The 22,174-nt window shown below is 50.7% G+C and overlaps 3 protein-coding genes across 3 annotated transcripts; all 3 read right to left on the minus strand.

The window, feature by feature from the left end:
* Nucleotides 1-865: 865 nt before the first annotated feature.
* On the minus strand, nt 866-5,674 carry ABB37_00014 (hypothetical protein; the record flags this gene model as incomplete). The annotated part of the gene is made up of 1 exon (XM_015796036.1): nt 866-5,674. The coding sequence occupies exon 1, from the start codon at nt 5,582-5,584 to the stop codon at nt 866-868; it is 4,719 nt and encodes a 1,572-aa protein (XP_015664044.1). The 5' UTR covers nt 5,585-5,674.
* Nucleotides 5,675-10,074: 4,400 nt separating this feature from the next.
* Nucleotides 10,075-11,748, minus strand: ABB37_00015 (putative amino acid transporter aATP11; the record flags this gene model as incomplete). Its single annotated transcript, XM_015796037.1, has 1 exon — nt 10,075-11,748. The coding sequence occupies exon 1, from the start codon at nt 11,548-11,550 to the stop codon at nt 10,075-10,077; it is 1,476 nt and encodes a 491-aa protein (XP_015664045.1). The 5' UTR covers nt 11,551-11,748.
* Nucleotides 11,749-16,165: 4,417 nt separating this feature from the next.
* Nucleotides 16,166-17,839, minus strand: ABB37_00016 (putative amino acid transporter aATP11; the record flags this gene model as incomplete). Its single annotated transcript, XM_015796038.1, has 1 exon — nt 16,166-17,839. The coding sequence occupies exon 1, from the start codon at nt 17,639-17,641 to the stop codon at nt 16,166-16,168; it is 1,476 nt and encodes a 491-aa protein (XP_015664046.1). The 5' UTR covers nt 17,642-17,839.
* Between the last annotated feature and the right edge of the window lie 4,335 nt (nt 17,840-22,174).

Here is a 22,174-nt window from a genome sequence, read left to right on the forward strand (position 1 = left end):
GAGTTCTTGCCTACGGTACACACAATAGTGACATCTTGAATTTTAAACCACCTGGAAAGGAGAGCAGCGCGCGAAGGTTAAGGTGACGGTTGAAAGGCATCCAGAATAGAGTTGGCTGCTGAGGATTCCACTTCCTTCTACAGCAGCATGTGAGGGGAAAACAGGAAAACGTAAAAAGGGTCCGACGTGTCAACCGCCGCTCTTCACGGTACCCTCCCCCACATACACGCTGCGTTGAATTTTCTTTTTTTCAGGTGGCCTCAACGGCGCTTATCCTACTGCAAATCCAAACGTGTGCAACAGGAGTCTCAAAAACCTCGTCTCTGCTTTTCTTTCCTCAAAAATTGTTTTCAAACACAATTTGTTGTTAAAGTGAAATAATTAGAAAACATTTATATCGTGTTAATCGCCAAAAGAAACAAGGGTGAAACGGAGGAGTTGCAAATTTACAGAGAGCGCAGCGCAGACCGAGAGACAAAAAGCGCAGTCGATTCAGCAGGTTTGAACGACCGTCTCGGGAACACCGTGGCCGCGACAACATCACCCAACGACACGCGCAGAAAAAAAAAACAACAAAAGCAAAGAAAACGACAGTTCGTACGTGAGCTCACCGACTGTTTGTACCCCCATCCGTAAGAACCAAAAAGATATACGGCCTCAAAGGAATGATAAAAGTAAAGTAATAGTTGCCCAAGAGGCTTAACACGTTTAACGAAACTCAGTTAGATGCGTTAGCGCAGCCGAGAGGGGTGCACAAAACCGAGAGGGGAAGTGTGTGTGCGGATGTGTGATGACTGCCGACGCATTTTGGTGGCATCGGTTCATCCGCCTCCTCAAAATTTCCATCGCAGAACGACCTCCTCCATTATTCGTCGTCGTCGTCCAATTGAGCCGCTGCCGTCAGCTTCATCTCGCGCCACTTCTCAAAGGAGCGCTGACGTACCTCGTGCAGGCGGCGCTTGCGCTCGCGGTTCTTGGCAATGCGCTCTTGCTTCGCGATCATAATGTGCTTGCGCTTCTCCTCACGCTCCTCTTTCGTCAGCGCCTTGGTGCGGGCGCTGCGCAGCACCTGACGCTGTAGGCGGTCCTCGATCTTCAGTTCCTCCTTGCGTCGCCGCTTCCTGGACCGCTCCTCGTCAGTTGGGTCGTCGTTGCGGTGGGCGAGCAGCGCCTTCAAGATGCGGCTGCGCACCTTCTTTGCGCGCCGGTAGAAGTCGCTCTTCTCCTTTGCACCCTGCTTGGCGAATTGCTGGTAGAGCACCTTCACCGGCGACGGGGCCTTCGTCTCGCGTGCGCGCGGGGTGAGGCCCAACATGCGCTCCATCGTACCGAGGAGCCGAATGGAGGCGGCGGAGAGGAGGAGGTCATCATCGTCCACGGCAGGTGCGACGATCGCTGCGGCCACCCAGGCGGTGTCCAGCTGCACACGGCTGTTGTACTGCAGGACCATCTTCATCGCGTGCAGGTAGTTGTAGGGGAGGGTGTGCTTCATCGCGAAGACCTGCGCCACCGTGTAGGACTGCATGAAGTGGCGGATGGCAGCACTCGCGCTGCGCTTCAGGTCCACCGGCAGCCCACTCAGACGCGACAGCATCGACTCCACAAAGGTGCAGCAGGCCGTGAAGACGCGCACCCGCTGCGGTCCCTCCACCGGCACCACCTCCTCGCACTTCTCAAACACCGCCGGCAGGAGCACCCACGCAAAGCCCTGACGATAGTGGTAGAGGTCCTTCTTGAGGGAGGGCAGCAGCTTCTTCGTGTCCCAGCCTCGGTCGCAGAAGACGGACTTGTAGTACTCGCTGAGCGTGATGCGCACCTCCTCGCTGGCGTGATTCTTGTAGGCGAGCATCGCGACAAAGTGGAAGGTGCGCAGGGCTACCGCCTTCACGGTGCTCAGACGTCGCCGAGCGGCAGCCGCCGCCCTGGCCATCACGCTGTCCTTGTCCACCAGCACGCGGCTCAGCTTGCGCAGGTAGCTCTGAATGTCACCGAGGAGCTGGAAGAGGTCCGCGGCTTGCACAAAAGAGCCGAAGTAGCGGTTCTTCGTCATGAGCAGCATCTCCATTGCCGAGATCGCGGCGCCAAACACGACGTCGTCGGCCGTCTTCACGTTTTCGCGTGCGACGGCGAGCAGCACCTGATAGATGTGCACAACGATGGGGCTGCGCAGGGCGAGTCCGACGCGCGTCACCAGCCGAATGGCACGCACCACATCCGCCTTTTCTTGGTTGGCCGTGTCGGTGGGGTACATGTGCTCGAGGTCCATGTTGCCCACCATGCCCTTCAGGGCGTCGATGTACTGCTGGGTCGGGGCCTCCTCTTCCTCGAACACGTCCTCGATATCTTCTTCGCCCTCCTCATCGTCGGAGCTGTCGGCGTCGGTGGCCGTCTCATCGGCTTCGTCGCCTTCGGCGGCCTCCTCTTCCTCTGCCACGGTGTCCGCATCCGTGGCGTCGTCGCTCTCCGTCTCCGCGTCACTGCTGGTGTTGCTGTCGTCGGAGGCCTCATCGTCCTCATTTTCCTTTCCTCCGGCGGACGCCTCCTCCGCCGCCTCCTCCTCCAACTCAGCCGCCGCGGCGTCGTCTTCACCATCCTCTTCTTCTCCTTCACCCTCCTCCTCGTCTTCGTCGTCGCTCGAGTTGGCCCCCTCCGCGCCGGCCGCCTTCTTCGCATTGCGCTGACGGGCCTGCTCGCGGCTGTCCGTGTGGTAGGCGTCGCGCAGCGGGGCCAGCAGGATGTCCAGCGAGCTGCGTGCCCGGATGAACTTCGCGAACTTGAGCACAAAGCCGGTCGCGATACGGCGGATGCACGACATGAGCGGCATCACGTGCAGCGGGGCGCTGACGCGCATCACGAGGGCCATGAGGGCATCGAGGAACAGGTCCAACGTTTCGATCGTGCCAACCGTGTAAAAGTGCGCGATGTCGGGAATGACGCTCTTTGCCATGAGTACGGCGTCGCTGTTCGTCGGGTCATCGACGCTCAGCACGAGGAAGAGGAGTGCGAGGAAGATCTCCATGTCGACTCGCTCATAGAAAAGGACGCTGCGCTGCTCCGTGGCCGCCTCGAGCGCCTCCACGACACGGTTGCGGGCCTTGCGAAATGCGCTGTGCTGCACCGCCGTCGTGTAGCGCGTCTTCGACTTCTCTTCCGCTTTCAGGTAGGCGCTGATGACGGCGGTGGTTGCAACTGAACTCTTCGGACGGGCCAGCGGGGCGGTGAAGGTGAAGGAGAAAACATCCGCGAAGAGGTAAATGCACCGGTTCTGGCTGAGAGTGTCCCTCGAGGTGTGCGGCGGGTAGAAGCCGAACTCCAGCAGCTGCATCACGGCCGCGTCGACGTAGGCGTGCTCGACACCCTCCCGCACTGGGACGTAGAGGCAGTTCCGCAGCTCCCGCAGCACCCACGTGCGGTTCGTTGTGGCGGCCGGGTCGCGGTCGATGATCATGGCGTACTGCCGCAGCAGATCGTCCACTTTGTGGTGGAGGCCAGAGATGGGCATCTGCTTCAGCTCCTGCATCGTCGTCGGCTTGGCCGCCGTGCGCTTGCCGTAGCCAACGTGCGTGCTGGCGAGCTTCAGCACTTCTATGCGCTGCTCTGCGCTGTCGGACTGCACGGCAATCTGGCCAAGCTTCGCGACAAGGTTTTGGAGGAGGGCGCGACGCGGGATGTCAGCGCTGCCACGGCGATAGGGGACGATCATGTTGTGCAGAATCGTGCTGAGGTGCTCCTTCATCGACTCACCCATTGCGCAGCGGCGGACGACCAGCTCGAAGATGTCCTCCCAGACAGGGTGCACCATCGGGTGATTCGCAGTGACCTGCTCCTTGCGGAAGAGAGCGTTGCCAATCTGCTCCATTGTGGAGGGGTTCAGCGGATCGAGGGTGAGGTACTGCTCGACGGTGCTGGGCAGCGCGCCGGCTGGTGGCCGCGGGTCTGCCTCGATCAGCCGCATCAGCAACTGGATGGCCTCTGGGCGGTAGTACTCCATCTTGGGGTAGTGAAAGAAGGCAAAAACCATCCACTGAAGAGGCTCGTCTTGCTGATAGAGGTCGTTGTGATCCGCCAATACCTCGAAGAGCACGTTGGCGGACAGCACACGCGTCACCTTCTGCTCCACGTACGCGAAGGAGAGGCAGGTGACGAGCTGGGCAGCCTCGGCGGGCAGCAGCGTCTTCCGTGCCGCCACCACCGCACCAAGGGCGAAGACGGTAGCCGTCAGCCGCTGATTTCGCTCCCCTTTGGTGGGGTCGTTAAGATCGTCAGGGTCGATGCCGGTGTCGTCGTCGTCGTCAGCCGCCGCCTCAGCAGCTCCTCGCTCTCCGTTTTTGTTGCCACCGTCGCCGCGGCGAGCGCGGGCCTCCAGCCGCAGCTTCACCGCCTTCATCCGCACGCTCAACACAAACTCCTCATCCATTAGCTCCAGCAGCACTGCCGGGGATATGCTGGTCTGCGCGAGCACTAGATACAGCGTGTGGCAGTGCAGGCATAGCATCGCAAAATCGTCCGTCACCATGCCGAGCAGGAGACGGGTGAGAGCGTAGACGACGGAGTGGTGGGCCGTGGCGCGCAGCCGCTCCAGACTGCGTGTGTCGACGTCCTCCTCGCTCAGCTTGGCGTTGAAGTGGTTCAAGAAGGCGTTCTGGCCCTGCTTGCGCTTCTCGGCGTTGTGGCGCAGACACATGTGAAGGAGAGCCCGCATGTGCTCTCGCTCCCGCAGTGTCTGCGACATGACCTGACGCGTCTGACTCATCTTCTTCGTCTTTCCGTCCGCCGTCGCGGCGTCACCGGCGTCTTTCTCGCCGTCTTTGGTCTCCGCAGGCTCCTCGTCCTGCTTCTCCGGGTCTTTCCCGTAGGGACCTGCATTGCCCTGCGGCTTGGCAAAGCTCTTACCTTTGTTTGCTTCGAAGGATGCCCACTCGTACCACGACGCGAACGCGCTCACCGTCGTTGGCGCCCCCTTCTCAAACTTGGGCAGGTACGTGCGGAAGGAGGCGACGGCGTCGGGCATGTGCTGAAGAATGAGCTGCGGCGGTACAAACTTGAAGAAACGCTCGTTGAGGTCTTTGCCGAAGACTTCGCGGTTGGCGCGGCGCGTTTTAAAAAGCGTGACACTCTCTCGCAGATCAGCAGCCACCTTTGCAGCAAGATGAATGTCCACCTCCGCTGTCCGGTGCGACGACGGCGCACGCGAGGGTGCACCACCGCCTGCCGCAGAAGAGCGTGACGCACCATTGAAATCGCGCTGCTGCTGCTGCTGCTGCCTGCTGCGCTGTTCGCGAAACTTGCTTTGGTGGAACTTCGTTTTTTCCTTCTTAAGGTGCAACGCGCCTGTCTTACGCGGGTTGACGGCTGAAAAAGAGGAGGCGGAGGCGCCACGATCGCGTTGGCGACGGTCGTGATCACCGTGACCAACCCCACCGCGACTACCAAAGCCACCACCACGACCGCGTCCGCGCGAGAAGCTCGAGCGGGGACCAGAGGACGCACTGCTGCTGCGGTAGTTGCTGTTGCCGCCACCAGAGGGACCCCTACCCGGCGGACCGCCGCTGCGGCCTCGCTTCGCTCCGTGTGGAGGAGGCATGCGAATACACACGTTCCTCAAGAGAGATAAAAAGAAACAAAAGACTACCGGAATCGCCGACAATGAAACGGCGTTGTGCAAATTCGTTGCTGTCAAAGGTGTGCGAGCAGGCACGAATACGGGCCCAACAAAGAAGCGAGAAAGAAAGAATCGAAAAGCAAGTCTGTACTTTGGTCATTGTCACTTTTTCCTCTCTTTCGTGACTGACATGAGCTGCAACAACTCCGTACATGTGTCTCGTTGGAGTGGTGGAGGAGAAGACCTCACCACATCGGCCGAAGCACGGAGCGTAAAGACGGGAGAGCAGAGCGATGCACGCTAACTTGCAATACTCCCTACCCGTTGCAGAGCGATGCAGTTGCGTTCGGCGTGTTAAAACACCCCGGCATTTACATCACCAGCGCAAACCCACGTGGTAGTGGCGGTGCTCCGCACCTGCCTGTAACATGAATGCTTTCGCTTAGGTTCTTTACGATTTCTTACGTTTTCATAGCTTTCCCCACATACACAGTTTGCCGTTTACTAGGCACTAAAAGCACGCACGGAAGAGTTCACGTAGCGAAAGGGTGACACAATAAAAGGATCGCTGTTACGTGGTGCTAATAAAAATCAAAACAAGTATATAAATTACGAACGTTTTGGATTCTAAAGAGTTGCCTGAACGCAGAGACGAGACACGCACTCGTACTCGCACCGCACAGCCGAATTGTGGAGGAGAAAGAAAACATTAAAAGGGCTACAAGGCAGACGAAAAGTAAGAGAAAAGAAAAGAGAAAGGAGAGAACGATGACGCAGATCCGGCGAAGAGAAACAAAAACTTCCTATACAACATCACAGGACCCTGTTTTCCTATCCCGCTTCTGTGCTGGACTAGGCGAAAGACGTTCAATCGTCTTCCATGCCTACGTTTACGCATCTGCATACGGACCGAAAGAAAATGATAACACCAAGAAAACACAAAACTATTTTACTGACATTTGCCTTAGCCTCACTGCTGTGCGCACCTTAGCGAAATCGTCGAAGTGGAAAGCGTGCTGCGGTGCTGAGAGAAGTGTGTACCGACGAACAAACGTCCCTTCTGGAGCTGAATCCCGTCGCATTTTTTTGTAGTTTTAATTTAGACCTACGTTGCCTCCCGCGCATCACGTACACACACACACGCAAAAACAAAAACCGGTAGTGTGTTTGACTTTTCGAAGGAAAAAAAAAAGAGAAGGCGATTCATGCGGTGATGCCGAATTACAGTGAGCGAACGAAATTTGGGAGGGGAGTCCCAAAAAAAAAGGCTTAGGAGTTGCTAGAGGAAAACAAAAGAGAAAAAAGAAATCACAAACAAACCGAATGAAAAAGAAAAAGAATAGTTGTGGTGCTTCCTTTATCCGATTTATCAGCACCGCTACAACCACAGAAACATCGCAGGTAGGTCTCTCTTTACACGTTGTTGCACAGCGGCTCAGACTCCGTACACGCTGAAGCAGCAAAGCTGACGACCGTACCTCGCTCTTTCGTTTTTCTGTCTCTCGGTCCCCTCCGCAACGCAACAACCGGTTAGTCGGCCGACACAGTGGTTCAAAACCCACAACAGCACTTGGTTGTACGTCGCCTACACGAAATACGCAGCGAATACCTCGATGCACAGGTAAGCGGCATACAGAGAACGCAATTCTCAAGTTGTTGCGATCCGAAACACTAAAACACAAAGGAGACAACGAGACATTTTCAAAGCGAAGAGAGAAAGATGAACACATCGCAGCGACGTGTTTTCTTTTCATGCGAGAATAACCTACACCCTACAAATCATCACCTACCAACAGGTCAAACCTTTACATGAGAATTACATAAATTTATCTTTCTTGGTTATACAACACACTGTAAATATCAATAGTTAAATAAATGCAAAGAAAACAAACTATTCAACAGACTCTACGAAGTGGGTAGCCCGCCTTACGCTTCCCCGCTGGGTGGGCGGGGAGTTCAGGGTTGGGCGGGTGGGAAAAACTAAAAGATAGAAGAACTGCTGAATTCTAGCAGTTGAGAAAGAGAATACAAGAAAAGGGGAAAAGAGAGAGGTAGGATGAATAATTCTTCAGGCTAGGTCATTCTATTCGCAAGCTCCAAAAAAAAAGCCTGTGTTTCACATTTCTCAGTGCGTTTCATTGACAGGACAACGAACAGGTTTAACAAGGTAGGACTGTGAACAACGCTGTTATGCGACACCCATACATGCATGCACAATTTATAAAGGAAAAAACACAATTAGTTTGTTTTTTGTGGTTTGGTATTATACATGTAATTAAGTCACCAGAGATGCACGCATGCACGCACTGGCATAGCATCGCACACAGATCAACACACACGCACACACAGAGGCCTACGATACACTTAGATGCACGCAAAGGATTGCTAACGTCTTCATCGACCTCTGCCGCCTCCGTTCAGGCGTCACACAAATTGTGTCACAATCTTTCGTGAGCCTCCAAGCAAATGAAAAAGAAATGTAAACAGAAAGATCAAAGAAATAGGTAGATGAAGGGAGCTTAATCGCTTACATCGATATCGTTGTGTGCGGTGAGGAAAAGGAGCTTGAAAACGAAGATCGCGCTACAGGCTGAGGAGAGGTCTGTGTGTACGTGTGTGTGTGTGTGTGTACTAGTTATATTACTTTACTTCCGGAAATCGATCCACGTTTTTTTTTGGTTGTTTTCTATCGAGACCCGCTTCGGTATTTACCGTGTCCTTCGAATGCTTTTCTTACCGGCTTGTGCGGCTCCCGTCTCGAGTCTCCGCAGCGGCAGTAAAACAAAGAGAAGCGAAGAGGAGTAACTCTTGTACTCGACTTCGGCGAAAGAATCTTTTCCGCGCCGAAAGCCGCTACGAAAACGGACTCACGTTGTTTTGCGTTTTCTATTATCACTTTTTGATGTGTGTGTGTTATTGATCGTTGCCCGTCTCTGCGTACGCACACGTCGGCATGTGCAGAGATCCAACGCCACATTAAGAATAGTAAAAGTATAGCTACAAAAGAAACGGAAAATAAGGCCGAAACTGCGCATTTCAAACCTGAGGGCAACACGGACGCCGAAGACATTCGGGAGCGAAGTATGAACACACAACAACTCATTTCCCTTCCAGCAAGACGCTACTCGTCTAAAAAAACCGGAGGGAGATTAAAGTCATTTCTGCGGTGTCCCAGCGATATCCCTCTCGTTTCGTCGCGCAATTTCGGTTTCTTCAACGATCTCCGTTGATGCAACAACAAAAAAGAGCATCCACCACCACAACAGAAATCTTGGATCGATTAAGTGGTAAATGAAAGAAAGCGATGTGTTTTGAGTTCAAAAAGGAAAATAGTTCCATAATAAGTGGGAAGTGAAGGGGAAAAAAGAACCAAAAAGGAAACGCTTGAATTATTCCGCGGGAGTCGCAGCTTACCGCATCTCTATTTGGCCTCTGAGCTGCGTAAACACCACTAATCACCCTTCTGCAGAAATAAACACAGAAGGGGAAAAGAGTAAACCACGCGTAAACAAAAAAAAAGACGAGTAAGAAGAAGAAAGATAAAGCGTTAGCGGGGTTTTCAAGTTAAAATAGATCGAAAGCGCGGCAGAAACAAAGAAGAAAGGAAGAAAGCAAGAAACCACAACTGAAGTTTTGTATGAAATCAGCATTCAATGACACCACATCCATTTGCCAAGAACAGCAACTGTGAGAGACTCGATAAGCAGTGGGGGAGAGACGCACGTGCTTCGCTCTGAGCGTGCGCAGTTCTGTCTCGACGCGTCTCCCATTCTTACGGTGCACTCGGTGACAAACAACAGCAACGACAAACAAAAACAGCAGACCACAAGGAGAAAATACAGTCAGGACAGCACGAACAAATGAGGAAAAGAAGTTGGTGAGTAGCTTCTGTTCACGTCTGCTCACCGAACCCGTGACAGCAAAGCTGGCACAGGACATGCGGAGAGGCGAGAAACAAACAGCTTAAAAAAAGGCCAATAACGAAGAAAGGAAGATGTTATTTAAGAGGCTTCGAAGATTCCGTGCGTTCTGCATTCCGTTGTCTTCTGCGCGTTTTTAGTTTAAACCGAACGGGAAAAAGACATCGACCGACGAGCGCAAAGATGAGGAAAAACAAAAGCAGCGACAAATGCCGATTCTAGGAAGCCTGCGGAGCTCTGTATCCGTTTAGCGTGATTTAAAAAAAAAGGATACCCCCACCAGCGTTGGAAGTATTTTTCGGCGGGGTTGCGGACAGATGGCTCATCATTTCGCCAAAAAAAAAACAAAAGAAGTTGCGCTCCGCAAAGCAAGAAGGAGACGACACTCTTTTCCCTTTCGCGTCTCTTTCTTACTTTGGTCTTACGTGTGTCAGCAGCAGCGCTCCACCTACGCACGTTTCACATCTCCTTTTCTGTGGTAGGCACTGCATTTTCCTATCTCACTCTCGCCAATTAACAACAGAGATGTAGGTGTGCGCCCTCTCTTCCACATTACAGGATGCCGTAGATGGTTGCCGTGGTACCGAAGCAGATGACGATGACACCGCAAACTAGCACAAATAGGGCACCGAAGAAGTCGAAGGCGCCGGCCTTCTGCAGGGTGAAGCCACCGCTGTAGATGAAGAAGAGCGACGGAAAGACGAAGGCGATGAAGGACCCAGTGAAGGAGCCGAGCAGACCGAAGACGGTGTTCACCTTCGGGATAAACAAACCGCACAGCAGCGATACCAAGCTGAGGAAGGTGCACAGCAGCGCATTCTTCCACCAGGCGACGGTGCGAATATCCCAGCCGACGAGGTGGTGCACGGCATCGCGGCAGGGCAGGATGTGGAGGGCGAAGGCGACACACAACTTTATGATAAGGCCCAAGTACGCGACAGCGAAGTAGTAATCCGTCAGGGGACGGTACATGCTCAGCAGTGAAGAGGCGACATCGGAGCCAAAGTCGGCGTAGGCGAAGAATCCTGCAAGCCAGTAAAAAACGGTGCAGATCAGCATGCTGATGAAACACTGCAGCTCAAAAAACCTCACCGACGGCTTTGTGGTCTCGTTGAACACCTGGTAAGCGTTCGACTGGCACAAAAAGGCGAAGACGAACTGACCCAGACCTCCCATGGCCGCGTTGCCCGTGTTGAAGAGCTTCACCTTCGACAAATTGCCATTCTTCAAGCCGTGCGTGGCGGAATGTACAATGACGCAAACCACGAAAAACAGAATAAAAGTCACACCGAAGAGGGAGACGTAGCGGAGGGAGTTGATTTGGCGCGGCAATGAGAGGGGCAGCATCAGCACCACAAAGGTAACGGAGGTCAGCACGCGCCGAAAGCTATCGCTCTGGTACCGCTCCGGTACGCGGTCGTCATTCAGGAAGGCATGCCATAGATCACTCACACAGATGACGTACGCAATACAGGCACCGATACACTTGAGGAACATAATCACGGCAGTGAAAATGTCACCACCGCGACCGAAGAGGTAACGCGCGGTCAGCTCGTAGCTGCGGATGCCTGTCTTCTCGTACACGATGGCCAGCAGCCGCACCGTGTACACCGTCATGAGGAAAATGATGATGAGTAAGATGGTGCCCGTCACCAAGCCCGAGGAATTGAATGCGTCGGGCAAGCCGAGAATACCCGCCCCCAGGCTGCTACCAGCCAGGTTGAAGACACCACTCGCAAAGCCGCCAGGTGGCATGATACGGTGCACAATCTTCACAGCGCCCCTTACAAATGGCGGCAGAGTGGGCGGCGGCGGTTGGCGCTGGAACTCCGGCCCGAGCTCGTCGACCTGCTCAAACGTGCCCTCCATCTCCCTATCCACCTTCGTGGTCCCATCGCCCTGGGTAGAAATGGGGGTAATCTGCGGTGCCTGAAAGGTAGGGCTGTTGCTGTGGAAGGCGGGCATGGCTCCGTGACAGTACGCCCGTTCCTCGTCCTGCCCCTCCACGTATCCGGTGTTGCGCGACATGTGCGTGCTCGTCTGCGCGAATAGGAAGGAGAGAGAAGACAGAGTAGAGAGCGGAATGACGGACAGCGCTTGAAGTGTTTTGACGACAAAACGAACAATAGTGACAGAGAGAAAAACTGTCTTTAGAAATTAGTGTATTAGGAAATTGGTTTGATGCTGTTCGTGTTGCCGATGGTTTAGGGGAGGCGCTTGACTTACTGTGCGCAGACGAGAAAAAAAGTTTTTTAATAAATCCATTAAAGGTAGAAGAATCCAAAGCAAGAAAAAAGCAAAGAAAGGGAGAAAAAGACGGCGATTACCAAGTACAGACTTGCTTCTCCATTCTTGACTGACATGAGCTGCAACAACTCCGTACATGTGTCTCGTTGGAGTGGTGGAGGAGAAGACCTCACCACATCGGCCGAAGCACGGAGCGTAAAGACGGGAGAGCAGAGCGATGCACGCTAACTTGCAATACTCCCTACCCGTTGCAGAGCGATGCAGTTGCGTTCGGCGTGTTAAAACACCCCGGCATTTACATCACCAGCGCAAACCCACGTGGTAGTGGCGGTGCTCCGCACCTGCCTGTAACATGAATGCTTTCGCTTAGGTTCTTTACGATTTCTTACGTTTTCATAGCTTTCCCCACATACACAGTTTGCCGTTTACTAGGCACTAAAAGCACGCACGGAAGAGTTCACGTAGCGAAAGGGTGACACAATAAAAGGATCGCTGTTACGTGGTGCTAATAAAAATCAAAACAAGTATATAAATTACGAACGTTTTGGATTCTAAAGAGTTGCCTGAACGCAGAGACGAGACACGCACTCGTACTCGCACCGCACAGCCGAATTGTGGAGGAGAAAGAAAACATTAAAAGGGCTACAAGGCAGACGAAAAGTAAGAGAAAAGAAAAGAGAAAGGAGAGAACGATGACGCAGATCCGGCGAAGAGAAACAAAAACTTCCTATACAACATCACAGGACCCTGTTTTCCTATCCCGCTTCTGTGCTGGACTAGGCGAAAGACGTTCAATCGTCTTCCATGCCTACGTTTACGCATCTGCATACGGACCGAAAGAAAATGATAACACCAAGAAAACACAAAACTATTTTACTGACATTTGCCTTAGCCTCACTGCTGTGCGCACCTTAGCGAAATCGTCGAAGTGGAAAGCGTGCTGCGGTGCTGAGAGAAGTGTGTACCGACGAACAAACGTCCCTTCTGGAGCTGAATCCCGTCGCATTTTTTTGTAGTTTTAATTTAGACCTACGTTGCCTCCCGCGCATCACGTACACACACACACGCAAAAACAAAAACCGGTAGTGTGTTTGACTTTTCGAAGGAAAAAAAAAAGAGAAGGCGATTCATGCGGTGATGCCGAATTACAGTGAGCGAACGAAATTTGGGAGGGGAGTCCCAAAAAAAAAGGCTTAGGAGTTGCTAGAGGAAAACAAAAGAGAAAAAAGAAATCACAAACAAACCGAATGAAAAAGAAAAAGAATAGTTGTGGTGCTTCCTTTATCCGATTTATCAGCACCGCTACAACCACAGAAACATCGCAGGTAGGTCTCTCTTTACACGTTGTTGCACAGCGGCTCAGACTCCGTACACGCTGAAGCAGCAAAGCTGACGACCGTACCTCGCTCTTTCGTTTTTCTGTCTCTCGGTCCCCTCCGCAACGCAACAACCGGTTAGTCGGCCGACACAGTGGTTCAAAACCCACAACAGCACTTGGTTGTACGTCGCCTACACGAAATACGCAGCGAATACCTCGATGCACAGGTAAGCGGCATACAGAGAACGCAATTCTCAAGTTGTTGCGATCCGAAACACTAAAACACAAAGGAGACAACGAGACATTTTCAAAGCGAAGAGAGAAAGATGAACACATCGCAGCGACGTGTTTTCTTTTCATGCGAGAATAACCTACACCCTACAAATCATCACCTACCAACAGGTCAAACCTTTACATGAGAATTACATAAATTTATCTTTCTTGGTTATACAACACACTGTAAATATCAATAGTTAAATAAATGCAAAGAAAACAAACTATTCAACAGACTCTACGAAGTGGGTAGCCCGCCTTACGCTTCCCCGCTGGGTGGGCGGGGAGTTCAGGGTTGGGCGGGTGGGAAAAACTAAAAGATAGAAGAACTGCTGAATTCTAGCAGTTGAGAAAGAGAATACAAGAAAAGGGGAAAAGAGAGAGGTAGGATGAATAATTCTTCAGGCTAGGTCATTCTATTCGCAAGCTCCAAAAAAAAAGCCTGTGTTTCACATTTCTCAGTGCGTTTCATTGACAGGACAACGAACAGGTTTAACAAGGTAGGACTGTGAACAACGCTGTTATGCGACACCCATACATGCATGCACAATTTATAAAGGAAAAAACACAATTAGTTTGTTTTTTGTGGTTTGGTATTATACATGTAATTAAGTCACCAGAGATGCACGCATGCACGCACTGGCATAGCATCGCACACAGATCAACACACACGCACACACAGAGGCCTACGATACACTTAGATGCACGCAAAGGATTGCTAACGTCTTCATCGACCTCTGCCGCCTCCGTTCAGGCGTCACACAAATTGTGTCACAATCTTTCGTGAGCCTCCAAGCAAATGAAAAAGAAATGTAAACAGAAAGATCAAAGAAATAGGTAGATGAAGGGAGCTTAATCGCTTACATCGATATCGTTGTGTGCGGTGAGGAAAAGGAGCTTGAAAACGAAGATCGCGCTACAGGCTGAGGAGAGGTCTGTGTGTACGTGTGTGTGTGTGTGTGTACTAGTTATATTACTTTACTTCCGGAAATCGATCCACGTTTTTTTTTGGTTGTTTTCTATCGAGACCCGCTTCGGTATTTACCGTGTCCTTCGAATGCTTTTCTTACCGGCTTGTGCGGCTCCCGTCTCGAGTCTCCGCAGCGGCAGTAAAACAAAGAGAAGCGAAGAGGAGTAACTCTTGTACTCGACTTCGGCGAAAGAATCTTTTCCGCGCCGAAAGCCGCTACGAAAACGGACTCACGTTGTTTTGCGTTTTCTATTATCACTTTTTGATGTGTGTGTGTTATTGATCGTTGCCCGTCTCTGCGTACGCACACGTCGGCATGTGCAGAGATCCAACGCCACATTAAGAATAGTAAAAGTATAGCTACAAAAGAAACGGAAAATAAGGCCGAAACTGCGCATTTCAAACCTGAGGGCAACACGGACGCCGAAGACATTCGGGAGCGAAGTATGAACACACAACAACTCATTTCCCTTCCAGCAAGACGCTACTCGTCTAAAAAAACCGGAGGGAGATTAAAGTCATTTCTGCGGTGTCCCAGCGATATCCCTCTCGTTTCGTCGCGCAATTTCGGTTTCTTCAACGATCTCCGTTGATGCAACAACAAAAAAGAGCATCCACCACCACAACAGAAATCTTGGATCGATTAAGTGGTAAATGAAAGAAAGCGATGTGTTTTGAGTTCAAAAAGGAAAATAGTTCCATAATAAGTGGGAAGTGAAGGGGAAAAAAGAACCAAAAAGGAAACGCTTGAATTATTCCGCGGGAGTCGCAGCTTACCGCATCTCTATTTGGCCTCTGAGCTGCGTAAACACCACTAATCACCCTTCTGCAGAAATAAACACAGAAGGGGAAAAGAGTAAACCACGCGTAAACAAAAAAAAAGACGAGTAAGAAGAAGAAAGATAAAGCGTTAGCGGGGTTTTCAAGTTAAAATAGATCGAAAGCGCGGCAGAAACAAAGAAGAAAGGAAGAAAGCAAGAAACCACAACTGAAGTTTTGTATGAAATCAGCATTCAATGACACCACATCCATTTGCCAAGAACAGCAACTGTGAGAGACTCGATAAGCAGTGGGGGAGAGACGCACGTGCTTCGCTCTGAGCGTGCGCAGTTCTGTCTCGACGCGTCTCCCATTCTTACGGTGCACTCGGTGACAAACAACAGCAACGACAAACAAAAACAGCAGACCACAAGGAGAAAATACAGTCAGGACAGCACGAACAAATGAGGAAAAGAAGTTGGTGAGTAGCTTCTGTTCACGTCTGCTCACCGAACCCGTGACAGCAAAGCTGGCACAGGACATGCGGAGAGGCGAGAAACAAACAGCTTAAAAAAAGGCCAATAACGAAGAAAGGAAGATGTTATTTAAGAGGCTTCGAAGATTCCGTGCGTTCTGCATTCCGTTGTCTTCTGCGCGTTTTTAGTTTAAACCGAACGGGAAAAAGACATCGACCGACGAGCGCAAAGATGAGGAAAAACAAAAGCAGCGACAAATGCCGATTCTAGGAAGCCTGCGGAGCTCTGTATCCGTTTAGCGTGATTTAAAAAAAAAGGATACCCCCACCAGCGTTGGAAGTATTTTTCGGCGGGGTTGCGGACAGATGGCTCATCATTTCGCCAAAAAAAAAACAAAAGAAGTTGCGCTCCGCAAAGCAAGAAGGAGACGACACTCTTTTCCCTTTCGCGTCTCTTTCTTACTTTGGTCTTACGTGTGTCAGCAGCAGCGCTCCACCTACGCACGTTTCACATCTCCTTTTCTGTGGTAGGCACTGCATTTTCCTATCTCACTCTCGCCAATTAACAACAGAGATGTAGGTGTGCGCCCTCTCTTCCACATTACAGGATGCCGTAGATGGTTGCCGTGGTACCGAAGCAGATGACGATGACACCGCAAACTAGCACAAATAGGGCACCGAAGAAGTCGAAGGCGCCGGCCTTCTGCAGGGTGAAGCCACCGCTGTAGATGAAGAAGAGCGACGGAAAGACGAAGGCGATGAAGGACCCAGTGAAGGAGCCGAGCAGACCGAAGACGGTGTTCACCTTCGGGATAAACAAACCGCACAGCAGCGATACCAAGCTGAGGAAGGTGCACAGCAGCGCATTCTTCCACCAGGCGACGGTGCGAATATCCCAGCCGACGAGGTGGTGCACGGCATCGCGGCAGGGCAGGATGTGGAGGGCGAAGGCGACACACAACTTTATGATAAGGCCCAAGTACGCGACAGCGAAGTAGTAATCCGTCAGGGGACGGTACATGCTCAGCAGTGAAGAGGCGACATCGGAGCCAAAGTCGGCGTAGGCGAAGAATCCTGCAAGCCAGTAAAAAACGGTGCAGATCAGCATGCTGATGAAACACTGCAGCTCAAAAAACCTCACCGACGGCTTTGTGGTCTCGTTGAACACCTGGTAAGCGTTCGACTGGCACAAAAAGGCGAAGACGAACTGACCCAGACCTCCCATGGCCGCGTTGCCCGTGTTGAAGAGCTTCACCTTCGACAAATTGCCATTCTTCAAGCCGTGCGTGGCGGAATGTACAATGACGCAAACCACGAAAAACAGAATAAAAGTCACACCGAAGAGGGAGACGTAGCGGAGGGAGTTGATTTGGCGCGGCAATGAGAGGGGCAGCATCAGCACCACAAAGGTAACGGAGGTCAGCACGCGCCGAAAGCTATCGCTCTGGTACCGCTCCGGTACGCGGTCGTCATTCAGGAAGGCATGCCATAGATCACTCACACAGATGACGTACGCAATACAGGCACCGATACACTTGAGGAACATAATCACGGCAGTGAAAATGTCACCACCGCGACCGAAGAGGTAACGCGCGGTCAGCTCGTAGCTGCGGATGCCTGTCTTCTCGTACACGATGGCCAGCAGCCGCACCGTGTACACCGTCATGAGGAAAATGATGATGAGTAAGATGGTGCCCGTCACCAAGCCCGAGGAATTGAATGCGTCGGGCAAGCCGAGAATACCCGCCCCCAGGCTGCTACCAGCCAGGTTGAAGACACCACTCGCAAAGCCGCCAGGTGGCATGATACGGTGCACAATCTTCACAGCGCCCCTTACAAATGGCGGCAGAGTGGGCGGCGGCGGTTGGCGCTGGAACTCCGGCCCGAGCTCGTCGACCTGCTCAAACGTGCCCTCCATCTCCCTATCCACCTTCGTGGTCCCATCGCCCTGGGTAGAAATGGGGGTAATCTGCGGTGCCTGAAAGGTAGGGCTGTTGCTGTGGAAGGCGGGCATGGCTCCGTGACAGTACGCCCGTTCCTCGTCCTGCCCCTCCACGTATCCGGTGTTGCGCGACATGTGCGTGCTCGTCTGCGCGAATAGGAAGGAGAGAGAAGACAGAGTAGAGAGCGGAATGACGGACAGCGCTTGAAGTGTTTTGACGACAAAACGAACAATAGTGACAGAGAGAAAAACTGTCTTTAGAAATTAGTGTATTAGGAAATTGGTTTGATGCTGTTCGTGTTGCCGATGGTTTAGGGGAGGCGCTTGACTTACTGTGCGCAGACGAGAAAAAAAGTTTTTTAATAAATCCATTAAAGGTAGAAGAATCCAAAGCAAGAAAAAAGCAAAGAAAGGGAGAAAAAGACGGCGATTACCAAGTACAGACTTGCTTCTCCATTCTTGACTGACATGAGCTGCAACAACTCCGTACATGTGTCTCGTTGGAGTGGTGGAGGAGAAGACCTCACCACATCGGCCGAAGCACGGAGCGTAAAGACGGGAGAGCAGAGCGATGCACGCTAACTTGCAATACTCCCTACCCGTTGCAGAGCGATGCAGTTGCGTTCGGCGTGTTAAAACACCCCGGCATTTACATCACCAGCGCAAACCCACGTGGTAGTGGCGGTGCTCCGCACCTGCCTGTAACATGAATGCTTTCGCTTAGGTTCTTTACGATTTCTTACGTTTTCATAGCTTTCCCCACATACACAGTTTGCCGTTTACTAGGCACTAAAAGCACGCACGGAAGAGTTCACGTAGCGAAAGGGTGACACAATAAAAGGATCGCTGTTACGTGGTGCTAATAAAAATCAAAACAAGTATATAAATTACGAACGTTTTGGATTCTAAAGAGTTGCCTGAACGCAGAGACGAGACACGCACTCGTACTCGCACCGCACAGCCGAATTGTGGAGGAGAAAGAAAACATTAAAAGGGCTACAAGGCAGACGAAAAGTAAGAGAAAAGAAAAGAGAAAGGAGAGAACGATGACGCAGATCCGGCGAAGAGAAACAAAAACTTCCTATACAACATCACAGGACCCTGTTTTCCTATCCCGCTTCTGTGCTGGACTAGGCGAAAGACGTTCAATCGTCTTCCATGCCTACGTTTACGCATCTGCATACGGACCGAAAGAAAATGATAACACCAAGAAAACACAAAACTATTTTACTGACATTTGCCTTAGCCTCACTGCTGTGCGCACCTTAGCGAAATCGTCGAAGTGGAAAGCGTGCTGCGGTGCTGAGAGAAGTGTGTACCGACGAACAAACGTCCCTTCTGGAGCTGAATCCCGTCGCATTTTTTTGTAGTTTTAATTTAGACCTACGTTGCCTCCCGCGCATCACGTACACACACACACGCAAAAACAAAAACCGGTAGTGTGTTTGACTTTTCGAAGGAAAAAAAAAAGAGAAGGCGATTCATGCGGTGATGCCGAATTACAGTGAGCGAACGAAATTTGGGAGGGGAGTCCCAAAAAAAAAGGCTTAGGAGTTGCTAGAGGAAAACAAAAGAGAAAAAAGAAATCACAAACAAACCGAATGAAAAAGAAAAAGAATAGTTGTGGTGCTTCCTTTATCCGATTTATCAGCACCGCTACAACCACAGAAACATCGCAGGTAGGTCTCTCTTTACACGTTGTTGCACAGCGGCTCAGACTCCGTACACGCTGAAGCAGCAAAGCTGACGACCGTACCTCGCTCTTTCGTTTTTCTGTCTCTCGGTCCCCTCCGCAACGCAACAACCGGTTAGTCGGCCGACACAGTGGTTCAAAACCCACAACAGCACTTGGTTGTACGTCGCCTACACGAAATACGCAGCGAATACCTCGATGCACAGGTAAGCGGCATACAGAGAACGCAATTCTCAAGTTGTTGCGATCCGAAACACTAAAACACAAAGGAGACAACGAGACATTTTCAAAGCGAAGAGAGAAAGATGAACACATCGCAGCGACGTGTTTTCTTTTCATGCGAGAATAACCTACACCCTACAAATCATCACCTACCAACAGGTCAAACCTTTACATGAGAATTACATAAATTTATCTTTCTTGGTTATACAACACACTGTAAATATCAATAGTTAAATAAATGCAAAGAAAACAAACTATTCAACAGACTCTACGAAGTGGGTAGCCCGCCTTACGCTTCCCCGCTGGGTGGGCGGGGAGTTCAGGGTTGGGCGGGTGGGAAAAACTAAAAGATAGAAGAACTGCTGAATTCTAGCAGTTGAGAAAGAGAATACAAGAAAAGGGGAAAAGAGAGAGGTAGGATGAATAATTCTTCAGGCTAGGTCATTCTATTCGCAAGCTCCAAAAAAAAAGCCTGTGTTTCACATTTCTCAGTGCGTTTCATTGACAGGACAACGAACAGGTTTAACAAGGTAGGACTGTGAACAACGCTGTTATGCGACACCCATACATGCATGCACAATTTATAAAGGAAAAAACACAATTAGTTTGTTTTTTGTGGTTTGGTATTATACATGTAATTAAGTCACCAGAGATGCACGCATGCACGCACTGGCATAGCATCGCACACAGATCAACACACACGCACACACAGAGGCCTACGATACACTTAGATGCACGCAAAGGATTGCTAACGTCTTCATCGACCTCTGCCGCCTCCGTTCAGGCGTCACACAAATTGTGTCACAATCTTTCGTGAGCCTCCAAGCAAATGAAAAAGAAATGTAAACAGAAAGATCAAAGAAATAGGTAGATGAAGGGAGCTTAATCGCTTACATCGATATCGTTGTGTGCGGTGAGGAAAAGGAGCTTGAAAACGAAGATCGCGCTACAGGCTGAGGAGAGGTCTGTGTGTACGTGTGTGTGTGTGTGTGTACTAGTTATATTACTTTACTTCCGGAAATCGATCCACGTTTTTTTTTGGTTGTTTTCTATCGAGACCCGCTTCGGTATTTACCGTGTCCTTCGAATGCTTTTCTTACCGGCTTGTGCGGCTCCCGTCTCGAGTCTCCGCAGCGGCAGTAAAACAAAGAGAAGCGAAGAGGAGTAACTCTTGTACTCGACTTCGGCGAAAGAATCTTTTCCGCGCCGAAAGCCGCTACGAAAACGGACTCACGTTGTTTTGCGTTTTCTATTATCACTTTTTGATGTGTGTGTGTTATTGATCGTTGCCCGTCTCTGCGTACGCACACGTCGGCATGTGCAGAGATCCAACGCCACATTAAGAATAGTAAAAGTATAGCTACAAAAGAAACGGAAAATAAGGCCGAAACTGCGCATTTCAAACCTGAGGGCAACACGGACGCCGAAGACATTCGGGAGCGAAGTATGAACACACAACAACTCATTTCCCTTCCAGCAAGACGCTACTCGTCTAAAAAAACCGGAGGGAGATTAAAGTCATTTCTGCGGTGTCCCAGCGATATCCCTCTCGTTTCGTCGCGCAATTTCGGTTTCTTCAACGATCTCCGTTGATGCAACAACAAAAAAGAGCATCCACCACCACAACAGAAATCTTGGATCGATTAAGTGGTAAATGAAAGAAAGCGATGTGTTTTGAGTTCAAAAAGGAAAATAGTTCCATAATAAGTGGGAAGTGAAGGGGAAAAAAGAACCAAAAAGGAAACGCTTGAATTATTCCGCGGGAGTCGCAGCTTACCGCATCTCTATTTGGCCTCTGAGCTGCGTAAACACCACTAATCACCCTTCTGCAGAAATAAACACAGAAGGGGAAAAGAGTAAACCACGCGTAAACAAAAAAAAAGACGAGTAAGAAGAAGAAAGATAAAGCGTTAGCGGGGTTTTCAAGTTAAAATAGATCGAAAGCGCGGCAGAAACAAAGAAGAAAGGAAGAAAGCAAGAAACCACAACTGAAGTTTTGTATGAAATCAGCATTCAATGACACCACATCCATTTGCCAAGAACAGCAACTGTGAGAGACTCGATAAGCAGTGGGGGAGAGACGCACGTGCTTCGCTCTGAGCGTGCGCAGTTCTGTCTCGACGCGTCTCCCATTCTTACGGTGCACTCGGTGACAAACAACAGCAACGACAAACAAAAACAGCAGACCACAAGGAGAAAATACAGTCAGGACAGCACGAACAAATGAGGAAAAGAAGTTGGTGAGTAGCTTCTGTTCACGTCTGCTCACCGAACCCGTGACAGCAAAGCTGGCACAGGACATGCGGAGAGGCGAGAAACAAACAGCTTAAAAAAAGGCCAATAACGAAGAAAGGAAGATGTTATTTAAGAGGCTTCGAAGATTCCGTGCGTTCTGCATTCCGTTGTCTTCTGCGCGTTTTTAGTTTAAACCGAACGGGAAAAAGACATCGACCGACGAGCGCAAAGATGAGGAAAAACAAAAGCAGCGACAAATGCCGATTCTAGGAAGCCTGCGGAGCTCTGTATCCGTTTAGCGTGATTTAAAAAAAAAGGATACCCCCACCAGCGTTGGAAGTATTTTTCGGCGGGGTTGCGGACAGATGGCTCATCATTTCGCCAAAAAAAAAACAAAAGAAGTTGCGCTCCGCAAAGCAAGAAGGAGACGACACTCTTTTCCCTTTCGCGTCTCTTTCTTACTTTGGTCTTACGTGTGTCAGCAGCAGCGCTCCACCTACGCACGTTTCACATCTCCT

The sequence above is a fragment of the Leptomonas pyrrhocoris genome, assembly GCF_001293395.1.
Source record: "Leptomonas pyrrhocoris isolate H10 chromosome Unknown, whole genome shotgun sequence".
Lineage (NCBI taxonomy): Eukaryota > Euglenozoa > Kinetoplastea > Trypanosomatida > Trypanosomatidae > Leptomonas > Leptomonas pyrrhocoris.